Source organism: Ursus americanus, chromosome 17 (assembly GCF_024610735.1).
Source record: "Ursus americanus isolate L20-20 chromosome 17, mUrsAme1.1.p, whole genome shotgun sequence".
Classification (NCBI taxonomy): Eukaryota; Metazoa; Chordata; class Mammalia; order Carnivora; family Ursidae; genus Ursus; species Ursus americanus.
Window position 1 is genome coordinate 36,961,201 of NC_142143.1, and position 12,690 is coordinate 36,973,890.

A 12,690-nucleotide genomic window follows, 5' to 3' on the forward strand; every position below is an offset into this window, starting at 1 on the left:
CAAACGGCTTAGTTTATGTGATCAATTGTTTATTTTATAAAATGAACTTAAATAATAAAACTTTAACTGGCGTACGATATTCCTATTCTACTCTAAACTTTGTTAAACGAACCAGAAAAATTAAAGTTACTATATGGACGAAGGGACTAGGGCCAGTTGGTTATCATTAAATTAAATAAACATCACTTTTTTGTGCAACTCAATTACTCTGTGATTGTTTTATGCAAGTCAAAACCACAGCCACTTTCTTAAAATATTTTGAAAAATCAGTAACTTATTCCTTTAAAAATGCCTTCATGGTTGCACACAGCAGATTCTTCTTTATTTTGTCATCCAACCGATAATCTATTCAACTCCTGACTGAGAAATAAACGCCTCAGATGTAGACCATGTCTTATAATAGGTATATTACATAACAGGAATAACTGTATTTACATATGGGTTCTATGGTATGCTAGTTGGCATCTTGTCTCATACAAGTTCTCATTTCCACTAGATATTTTTGTTTTTAACACTTGCTATGTGCCAGAAACCGCATCATCTAGAACGAGGGTGGTGGTTCTGTTGGGAACTTGCAGGAGGGGTGTAGAGCTATGTTAAAGCCCCAGCTCCGTACTTGAGTCTCCCCTGCAAATCCAAGAGTGAGCAATAATTACGCACCTTGGGGCAGGGCAGGGGGAAAAGGTGAAAGAAGATAGAGATGAGAAACAGCTTGGCAGAGGCAAAGTTTCATTCTGAATCTCTTCTCTGTATCCTAACCAAAAGAGAAGTTTTGGAATAGCTACAGACCAAGTTATGGAAGCGTTGAGGATCTGGGTTCAGCCGCCTTGGAGACTGGTTATACCACAAGAAATAATCAAGTAGCTAAATGCCACTTCAAACTATAGCTCATTTCCTCCCCTGTGCCAGGCTGGCCATGCTCTCTGCCCTCTGTCTTCCTTCCTTCCTTGCCCTGGTGCCCTCCTCACTATGGAGGCCCTGTTGTGTCCCTTCCTCCTGCTGGTACTGGAAGTGGCAGGAAGTAGGTGTGTGAACTTGAGAGGTCCAAGTGAATGCTGAAGATGTCTCCTTTTCATAAGAATTGGCTGTTCTTATTTTTAAGAAAATAAATAGAGGGGCACCTGGGTGGCTCAGATGGTTAAGCGTCTGTCTGCCTTCAGCTCAGGTAATGATCTCCAGATCCTGGGATTGAGCCCAGCTTTCGGCCCCCTGCTCAGCAGGGAGTCTGTTTCTCCCTCTCCCTTTTCCTTTCCCCCACTTGTGTGTGCTCTTTCTCTCTCTCTTTCTCAAATGAATAAATAAAAATCTCAAAAAAAAAAGAGAAAAGAAATAGAAATAGAAATACTTCCTTCTCGCTGGCTTCCACTGCACTTCATACCCAGTAGAGGTTCAATTCCTGGCCCCATGACTGCCTGCAAACTGTGTCATAGACAGCAAATTGTGTCACCTCTCTGTGTCTCCCCTGACAACGGGGATAAAGAGATGACCCAATTCACAGCCCTCGGCACCATGTGAGTCACACAAAGACTACAGTGAGCTAGTTGTCATGAGTGCTTTAACCCTCTTGCCACTGTATTATCAGTATCGGCTTTTGTTTCTGTCTTCTTCCTAACGGCTGGGAGCTCCCAGAAAGAGGCGCTGTGTCTCATTCACTCGCACGCCCAGGGCCTTTTGTAGGCCCGTTGTCTGTCACAGAAAGGAAGCTCGCAAATGCCTCATGGAAAATGATCCTTTAAAAAATATTCCCTCCTATTATTGTTCCATCTCTTTGTTCTCCCTTACAGCAAAACTCCTTAGAAAGAAGAAAGAAAGAAGAAAGAAAGAAGAAAGAAAGAAAGAAAGAAAAAGAAAGAAAGAAAGAAAGAAAGAAAGAAAGAAAGAAGAAAGAAAGAAAAAGAAAGAAAGAAAGAAAGAAAGAAAGAAAGAAGAAAGAAAGAAAAAGAAAGAAAGAAAGAAAGAAAGAAAGAAAGAAAGAAAGAAAGAAAGAAAGAAACTGTTTATACTCTGTCTCCATTTTGCTTCTTCTTATTCTCTGTTTTGCCAAATCTAATGAACAATTTTCGGTCTCAAATTTAAAATCCTCTGAACTAAATTCCTGACTTTTCCTGCGGATTGCTCCTCCTAACAACCTCCCTACCTCAATAAACGGCAACGAAGTCACCCTAGTAAGTGGAATCATTTGAATTTGCTATTATTGACCAGTTTTTACTATAAAAATGGTAATTTCATGTGGTTCTACCTACAATTTGCGGAGGCCTAACCTTGAATCTAACTCTTTTTTCTCTCATGATTGATATTAAATCAGCAAAACCATGGCCCTAAGTTCAAAATATATTCAGAATCTTAACATTCTTCACAACTTTCAAGGCTACCAGCCTAGTCAAATCCCTTTCAAGTCTTATCTGAATTACTGACCAGTTCTGCCCTGTTCTTCACCTCCCCAACAGTCGGTACAACAGCCAAAGGAAACTTTTTAAACAGAAATCAAATCATGTCACTTCTCTGTACAAAATATACCAGGGCATTGCTCAGAGAAAAAAACGAAGCCCCACATGGGCCACAAGGCCCTATATGATTTGCACACCACTGTGATTCTCTGGTTTCATCTCCTACTCCTCTTAGTTTTGTTCACTTTGCTCCAACTAACTGACTTCTCTGGTGATTCTCTGGTTTCATCTCCTACTCCTCTTAGTTTTGTTCACTTTGCTCCAACTAACTGACTTCCTTGTTTATCTTCGAACACAACAAACACATTCCCATCCCAGGACATTTGCACTGTTCTCAGACTGAAAGAGTCTTTCCCCAAATATTCACATGACCAGTTGCCTTACTTCCATTATATCTCTGATCACACACTGCCTTATTCATGTGTTTTTCCCTGACCACGCTGTGTTAATTAGCAAAGACACATATATGCCTTCTGCTCTCTGTCTTCCTTACTTTCCTTTTTTCTCCATAACACCTATCTCCATCTAACAATATATTGTATTACATACTTATGTTTTTATTGGTTTATTCTCTGCTCTAACCCAACAAAGTGTAAGCTGCATGAGGGGAGGTACTTTGTCTGTTTTGTTCAGTACTACACCCATATCAGCCAGAATTCCTGCTACGTAGCAGCCCCTCAATAACTACTGCTTAAATAAAAGGAAGTGAATTCTTTAATAAGTATAGAGCACATACAAATTATTCTCGAGAATTGTTTTGTAATTTTAAAATTCTAAAAAAAAATCCATCGATAGAAGAATCTGCTAATGCTGGAAGTTGCCCATTGGATGGTTAAAAGACTTACGGTGGAAGAAATTTACATGCTTGTGCTTCAGGGTCACTGCATGTTTTAAAACAAGGACTGGCACAAGGTTCATATTTCCACTCACACATCCTCCGGTAGGGCACTGCTGCCTGGGTTTCTGGAGAAATAAGACGTACAGCTTGAAAAATAATGATTTATTATAGTAACCCTTCTAGGTTTGACCCCTCCTTGACTATAATGTTGTAGAAAAGACAGAGCTAGGGAAAAAGGCATTGCAATTGCTTGGTGATGAAAGTATTTCATGGTTAGGCTGAATACCTAAACGTTAGTTTCCCTTCCAAAGACTTTAAAAAGCCAGCAGTTGGAGAAAGCCATGAAAATTCAAAATCTTTTCCATTTATGTTCGGTGGGTTCTCATGATTTACATGTCATAATAATACCGAACACTTGTTTGGAATTTTACTTTTTGCAAAGTAATCTTTTGTCTATTATTCTATTTTATCCTCAAGACTGTTGAGTATTATTTTCATTTTATAAATGAAAAAAGTGAGGCTCAGAGGAGCCAAATGACTTGCCAAGTTCAAACAATTAGGAAAATGGCAAGACAAAAGACATGTTTCCTAACATCAAAACTAGGGAGAGCATTGTTCTTCTCACAGAACTTAGAGCATGACCTTGTACATGGTAAGTATTACCTGATGACAAAAATAAATGAATGGGTTTTAATAATACATGCTTACAGTTACAAAACCTCCCCCGATTGAAGAGTTTTCTCTTACAAACTCTGCTAGTACTCTCCCCTTTCCACAACAGAGAACAGTCTTTCTGTAGCAGTCCAAAATTATTTCTGAAGAAGAGAGCTCCATAAAGCACAAAGTTCAGGGTAGAGGTTATGTTTCCTAGATTCTGGATACAGAATGCAATTCCAAAGTATGTGTAGGAAAATAAAACTTTTTGGAAGGCATCTGTGCATCTAAAGATTAGAGTGGCCATTAGACCTGGGTCACTGGAATTGTGAGTCCTGACAGAGGATTGGTTCCAAGACTAGAGTAGACCCCTAGAGAGTACCAGTTTTAGGAAGCCCACAAAGATCAGTTTCTGACATTCTGATGGTGCCATTGGCAACAGTTGTCCAAAACTCAGGTGGGGTCACTGGGTCTGATTATAACAGAGCAAATTTCTAGATTGAAGAGGAAACAAAGAGTCATAATATTCAACTTTTAAGTAAACTCAAGTAAAAATATCATATCTATAGAATGTAGTACAGGCATATCAGTGACTTTTTCTTATGAGTACAGGAACCCTTTTTAATAGGCAAAAACTTGAAGCTCGTCTAAATTTCTATAATCCAAAGACTATCAAGATTTGCAGAAATTTATCCACAACAGAAAAGGCAAATGAATGAATAAAACAAATGATAGGTTGAAATGAAATAATTTGTTTGGGAGGTCCAAGGCATATGTTAAGCTCCTAGATTTTGAAAATAAAACATGACTTTTAAACATCAGATGAGGCAGCGAAGATTCCTCTCTGAAATTCAGAAAATTCAATAGCTATAAAACTGTAAGGATCTCTAGAAATAAAATCAGGCTTCTACTGAACCAGGGAAATCTTCCAGAGGTCAATGGAACCAGATACCCTACTATTCAAAAGACAGACATAAACATGCTGTCTTTATCATTAAGAATCAGGTTATTGAGAAGCTACCTTCTAGGAAACAAAAGGTACAAACAGTAGCCCCAAGAGATGTGAGGAACCTCGATTTCCAAAGTCCAGGTAGCACTGAAAGTAATAATTGGGGCCATAATTAAAAATAACATTATTTAAGGCTGTTCTAAGCTATTTGCCAATTAATTTATGTAATATAATAACTCTATAAAGTAGGTATTATTATTTTCCCCTTCCTAATTTCACATAAACTGAAGGACAAAGAGGTTAAGAAACTCGCTCAAGGGGCGCCTGGGTGGCTCAGTCATTAAGCGTCTGCCTTCGGCTCAGGTCATGATCCCAGGGTCCTGGGATCAAGCCCCACATCGGGCTCCCTGCTCCGCTGGGAGACTGCTCCTTCCTCTCCCACTCCCCCTACTTGTGTTCCCTCTCTTGCTGGCTGTCTCTCTCTCCATCAAATAAATAAATAAAATCTTAAAAAAAAAAAAAGAAAGAAAGAAACTCGCTCAAGGTCATACAATTTGATCTACTTGGACTCCTTTAGGAATGACTTAAAAATTAAAATTTGATAGATATTTTGCCATAATGTAAATTGTCTATTGATTCTCCTTTTGAAGACCTCAGGAACCATACCTTCTATACTGAAGCTACTTGAATGTTTGAATTCTTCGGATTCGTCATATTTTGATGCTTTGACACTAGCATCTGTGAGGATGATGAAAAAGCCTTTCTTGATGTATAACTCAAATGCACTGTAACCAGGAATCCAGAGACTCTGATGGTGGAAAAATGTGGCTCTCTGATGGAAGGCTGAATTCGCCTGCCATAGTTCCAAACGGAGAGTGTCATCGTCGTGGACGTAGAGAAAGTAGTTTGGCCTTTCAGCAGATTCCAAGGAAACAAGTGCCAATGCTGTAAATCATAAACAGTGTGTTTGACACCCCCCTGGGTTCTCTGGAGGAAGCAGATCATCATCACCAGCATTGTCAAATGTATTTAGAAAGTGGACAAAAACAGAGCTGCATGACCTCCATATGTAATTAATACCAATCTCCAAGATTTTAGCAATGAATTCTAAGATCTCTAAAAGGAAAATTAATATTTTAATGTAATGAATTGTTATTCAGCTCTAAAGCTCAAACAGGTCAGTCTCTGCTGAGTTCTATTTTTTAAATAATTTCTCATGTCCCTGGCGGAAGAAAAGAAATATCAGCTTAGGACCCCGGAACACACAATTTCATACAAGGAATTGAATGATTGATTGAACACATATTTGTATTTGCAAGCTTTAACATTTTCAAATGCACAGAATCTCCAAATGGCTAAATTGGATGATCTAAGAGAACAGGGAAACAGATCAATTTAGGCATGTCATTGCATTTCAGTATCACTGGGTTCTTAACCAGTCGATAGTCTTCAAGTGATCTTGCTGCATTAAGAAAAAACTATTTGCTCAACATTATTGTCTATTTCCCAATAGATGATCAAATGGCTAATGAACAACTATAAAACATTTGAGAAATGTCATCCTTTTTTGTTACATGCTTTAAAAAGATTTCCTCATCTTTGTAAAACCCATGATGAAGTTTCTTAATTGAGATTTTAGGTTTAATTTCTTAGACCTTAAATTTTTTGGTTTTAATTTTTTTAGTTTAAATCCATTAGGATTTTTCTATTGAAAACATTAATTATTATAAATCATAAAATGAAGAGCTCGCTCAAATCTAACATATAATTCCAAAGGCATTGATTATATCTTAAAACTTGCAAGTCCTTCTGCTGAGCACTGGAAGATGCAAAAAAAGAATAAAAGAAATCTTATTCAGGGGAAAGATATATAACAAACATATGAATTGGAACTTCAGACTGTGATAGGTGTTTTCATAGATTAAAATAACTAAAGGAGTTCGTTTGACAAGAAAAAAGCAATTCATTCTAGCTAGAAAATCAGGAGATTTCTCAAAATAAATATAAAAGTTAAGTCTGATTCATTTAATAAATATTTTCTAATCTTATACAACACCTTATGCATGATTCTAAGTAGGGCTAGTATAGCAACAAGTAGCCTGATTATCACCAGATCAGAAGAGGACACTAACCGCTAGTTAGAACAGGAGCCAAGTGGATGGAACCAGTATAGATCTGCAGATGCAAATCAGTAAGTGTGGGACCAGGTACCAGGACAGACAAGGCCATATAAGAATAACAGACTGTCCAGACTCTGATTTATTTCCTCAATATTTAACTACTTTGATAACAAATCAAAATTTCGAGAATTGCAAATCAAGTCTACCATGGTTACTATGAAAATTTAAGTTGTGCTTCATTTAGGACCAAAAATTCAATCAAATAATTGCAATTCTAATGTATATATGCCAAAAGATATACAAAGAAAAGATTTTATATACAAGAGATAGTTGGTTCATGTACCAGTTTCTTATTTTATTTTATATCCTTTAGGACACCTAAAAAATGCCATAAACGTATTAGATCCCCAACTAATAGCTACTGCATGAATAAATGAAAAACAATGTAAATGGAAAATAAAATTCCTATTTTCAATTGGAAATTATACTTACATGATGCCTTCTCTTTAAAAAGGCCTGGAGTGATCATAAAATTAAAAAATAAATTGCCATGAATACTACTCCTTGGCAAAGAGAAAATGCTCCTACTGGTCATATTGGCCCCCAGAACAAGGCCACTCTGTCCATAACTTGCCAGCATGTATGGCCCTTCTCCAAGCCCTAGTTAAATGCAGATAAGAGAATTATATATTGGCATAGGAGTTTTACATTTCCAGCTATCATTTCAATGGGATAGATGTTAATAACAAAGAAATACTCCAAAAATTATTGTGCATTTAAGTTATTTATCATTAATAAAATAAGTGAACTATTTTCAAAAATAAAATACTATAATGAATTGGAATATATGCATCATATTTAGATTATATAATTTAAAAAATATATGTTTTGTATATGTATATACATATATGTATACACATTTACATGTATCTGTTTGTATAAAACAGTGCTCCTTAGAAGACTGATTTAAGCTTTCTGGATCTCAATTTTTCTCACCTATATGAAGAAGGTTGTCCAGGTTACTTTCCACTCTAATATTCCATGATTTGAATCTATTCTCAATAAACATAAATTTATCTCTATCCATGGCCAGGGATTTTGATTGTCTTCTAAAAATCATCTCTCCCTAATAGGTTGCGTTGCATGAAAACAGAATTCACAGACATGATATACAATATTTTACTGTTTGGGGAATTACTGATTTTACCAGTGAGGCATGTCTATAAAAAAGAAAATAAGTTGAAGCTCAACAAAGAAGTCCAAAGTCTTTTTACTTCTGCTGTTGTTTCTCATGCACTTAACTAGCTCCATATAAAGTGGAAAATATTTACTATAGTAAAAAACTTATTAGTGTAGAGCCAAATTTGAAACTCACTCAGAACAACTTTTCTGCAAACCTTATCTTATGAATTATAAATAAGTTCACTGATATTCAAAAAAATTATGAGTTAGGTTTTGTGATAATAAGTTCAGTTTACCTTCAGCCCAATCTCTATGCCATTTAAGGGCCTTAGTATAACTGAGAGGTTACAAAACTTTGAAGTTTCTTTTGAATCATCAAAATTAAGTTACATAATTATCAGCTGTATGCTTGGCATACGTATATGTATATTTTCTATGGTATAAGTTATGTAAAATGCTGATATGTATATGGAAAGTGCTATCCTACAAGATCAATCCAGTTGTTGTCAGTGAATTTCTCATTCCTTCCTTCCTCTAATTTTTATCTCAAAAACAATTTTCCTCACCAAGCTCACTCTTAAGATGGAGGGGGAAAAAATCTAAAGAACTCAGAGAAATGCATTTGTATAAAAATCAAAAACTTCTGAATTGTCTCCCAGTTGATTGATGCTTGTGTCTGGATAGTCATGCATTTTCACTAGCAATTGAGACAAAACCATTGACTTTATCATTTATTTTCTTTAGGGAGAAGTATGATTTCACCACCTACTAAAAGCAATCATTTCCTTCAGTGATTATTTAACACAATATTAAGCATATCCTATCTAATAAAATCACTCTGAGCTTAAAACTTGCACAACAAATTTTAGTGGAATATTGAAGTCCTTGCTCACTGACAGCAATCACAATAATAAAATCTTAGTATTTTTAGTAAATGCCATAAAATGAACATGAAGATATTACATATACTCTTTGCATTAAAGATTATTGAAATGATACCAACTGTAACCTCTGAATTCTCCTACTTTTTAAAATTTTCCTCCTATAGAATCACAATTATTTACTTCTGCATTAGCTTGAAATGTTAATAAGTATCTTGATAACACAGTGCCCGATGTGTAATAAATAAAGGAAGAAATAGATCAGTGCTGAATATCCAAAGAAGACTAGGTAGGTTTAAAATATCTATGAAATTATTTGGGATGAAACAAATTAAAAATAGTCATTTAAAACAATTTTCTTTTCACAAGTACTATCACCAATCTCCTCAATTCTATATTGCCCTTCAATCATCTATCTTCCTTGGATTATTTTTACAAACTTGTACTCTCCTTTGCAGGTTAATGCTTTTGCCTATTATTTTGATCAGAGGAAACAGACTCCCCTGTCACCCCACTGAGTTGATCAGTGTCTCATGGGGGCTAAATGCCCCCTGTTCGCCCTCTGAATATTACCCATATAGTGTTCTAGATGACGCCAGAGGAGCTGGCTGGGAGAATCGTGCAACACATTAGAAAAAGAACCATCACTAGGAGTGCAGCAGACTTGTTGACAGAAAGCAAAATGTACCAAGAAGCAAAAGGTAGAGAAATTCAATATTCATAGAAAATTCTGCTTCGGGAGCCAAAGGACTGCAGAAGGAATGCCAGAAAGTACAAAGTCACAGATGGAGATTTTTACAGCAGAAGCATGTGAAGCAAGAATTCTTAAGTAAGGAAGTTACTGGAGCATTTTTTTTTTTTCAAACTGATGTCTGTGTACATTGTCTAGAGTGTATGATAACAGTGCATGGTGATCTTTCTGAGACTGGGATGTTACAACAGGGCCGTGTAGCCTGGAGGTCAAGCTCCTTGATTCCGAACTCAGATTGCTTACAAATCTCAGTTTACTATGTTTTTGACTAAGTGACTTTGACCAAGTTATTTTAACCGCTCTGGTCCTCAGTTTCCTTCTCTACAAAGTGTTAATAGTAATACCTTACAAGCATATTTGAAGCTTAAATTATATGATATAGGTAAAGTAGTTAACAATAAAAGCTATTGCTATTATTACTGTTATTAATATTAGGGAATCCGTCTCAATTTAAGCATGACATCCAAAGGATTGATGTGGAGTGTGTGTGTGTGTGTGTGTGTGTGTGTGTGTGTGTGTGAAGTCCTCAACAGGAGATATTTTTGGTTTACATTTTCTTTAACTACCAGTGAATTTTTTTTAATGTTGGGTTTTTTTCTTCCATCAAACTTCCATAAATGTAACAAAAACAACCAAAAACTAAAATGTCAATTTTCCTTTTAATCCATCATCTCTATTTCTCTAAAATTATCTAGCTTTCTTTGGGTATTTATAGCTGACAGACTTCTCCCTAGCTCAGTAAATCACCAAAAATGCCTTTGATTAGTTGCTTGGGGTTTTTGTAATGGCCCACTTTTCCTGTAACTATTACTCTAATTTATCCCATCATGAGTCCAGAGTTTGTCCAGTCACTGACAAAATGAACACTGAACACCATCCTGGATCATCTTACTTGTTTGAATTAGGTTTAAGTGGTTATGCTTTCCTCAATAAGTAGGTTTGACAAAAAGCAGGCTCCAATTCTGCCAGTAGGTGGCATTTTCACTGAGGATATAACTCTGTCTCTTCTTATATCTATGCCTTAGTTTAGGTAGCACCTACACTTCGACTTCTCACTGCAAATTTGGTTGCTTGATGGGGCTAGGAGAGATCCATTATTACTATTAAATCAATAAATTCTCATTCTGATAATATGTAAATAATTATTTTTGCCTACAATGATGGTGAAATAAATTCCTTACATTCTTATCACACTGTTTGGTATCTATGACATAATGTTGGAATAAAGGTTATATTTATACATAGTGGTAAAAGATAAGCATTTGGTATATGTCTTTCAAACTTTTTGCCTAAAAGGTTAGCTATCTTCACTCATTCATTCATTCATTCATGTCATTCAAAAACTATTTATTGAGGCCTCCTAAATGCTGAGAACTTAGTTCACACTCTTTTTATTTTACAGAGAATAAATTTTGACTCAAATACTTAGAAATTTAGATAAATTTTAGAAAGTAAAGGCTTTAATTGAATTATATACCAAATTATGAACTGTTGTTCCCAGCCACATTGTTCAAAAACTTTTAATCTGAAAATACATCCCACAGAATGCTATAGTAATAGTCTTTAAATGTCACATACCTTCATTGTAATATTCACAGTCAAGTGCTAAAAAATAAAAGAATAAATATTAAACTATATAAGAATCTGACCATTTATCTCAAAGTATGCAAAATATGGCTTATATATTTATTAATGACAAGTGAAAGAACTATGATGCCATCATTCTGTAATGACATCATTATTTGGGAACATCCTCTGAGCAAAGAGGATTCTTTAAGAGTGATGTGCTGTAATTAATTAAATTTTGTAAGATTATTTTATACGTAGGCAAATATATCTGTCTACTTAGAAATGTGACCTGAAAGTGTTAAAATCTTTAGATGACTTGCCATCTACCTAAGTAAATTAAAAGTTTAAAAACTCAAATCTGTTTCTTATAATCAGAACAGTGAAATTTCACAGGCGTAAGGGGAATAAGTCATAAACAATTTGAGGATGGTATACAATTTATAGTTCAAATGTTAAAGTGACAACAGGCAAATAAAATTTAAAATTTTACCTTGATTTTTATTTTTATAAATCCTTTAGCTGTACTACAATTTATTGTCATTGTCAAAGGAATAGAAAATTTAGTTATCTTGAAGAAATTCTATTTGCATGAATTCCATGGTATTTGTTCTGTGGTAAGACAAATTAATCTCCTTATTAGGTTCCCACCATGATGGTGTTCTAACTAGGGTACTCACAACAACTAGTGGATGACCGCCAGTGAACAGACACCCCTTCCTGACAACATTTGTATGCATACGCGGCTACGGTTGTGCATAAACATTCACAATCCCCACCAAGATTACAGTTACACGTGTCTTCGTGGCAATTTTTAGCAAAAGAAGTAACATCAATCTGAAAATGAAATGAAAAATGGGTTAATTCCAATAAGTAACTGATTGAAATTCAACCTTCTAAAAGAAAACTAACTGGTAGATTTTCAAAATTTGGTTATTATCAACTTTACACTGCCACCTAGAGTTCACAACATCTCAAACCTCCATATGGACCAAAGGAGAAAGGAATTTATTAGGCAAATGTAAGATCAAAGAACCAGCAAAACAGGTAATGGGTCTGACAAAATATATAATTTCCACACCTGCAATATAATAATATTTTGATATTTTGTAGAAGCTCATTGTTTCATTATTAGCATATTCACATGGCAATAAAAATGTTCTGTTACCAATTGTACTTCTAGTGATTTTTATGAATACCTTAAACTATTTCTTTAAACCTCTATTGGGGTCTAAAATTATAATGTTGGGAAGGCATTTAGAAATGTAAATTTCTAAATAAATTACACCCCATCTTGGCATA

The 12,690-nt window shown here is 35.3% G+C and overlaps 1 protein-coding gene across 2 annotated transcripts in view; it reads right to left on the reverse strand.

The window, feature by feature from the left end:
• Window positions 1-12,690, reverse strand: part of OTOGL (otogelin like) — a 130,172-nt gene that overhangs the window by 40,002 nt on the left and 77,480 nt on the right. For both annotated transcript variants that reach the window (XM_087868911.1, XM_087868910.1), the window contains 5 exons: window positions 12,069-12,225; window positions 11,401-11,427; window positions 7,501-7,668; window positions 5,555-5,833; window positions 3,293-3,410 (listed from right to left, as the gene is read on the reverse strand). In XM_087868911.1, the coding sequence (XP_087725037.1) occupies window positions 3,293-3,410; window positions 5,555-5,833; window positions 7,501-7,668; window positions 11,401-11,427; window positions 12,069-12,225 (749 nt within the window). The remainder of the gene's footprint in view (window positions 1-3,292; window positions 3,411-5,554; window positions 5,834-7,500; window positions 7,669-11,400; window positions 11,428-12,068; window positions 12,226-12,690) is intronic.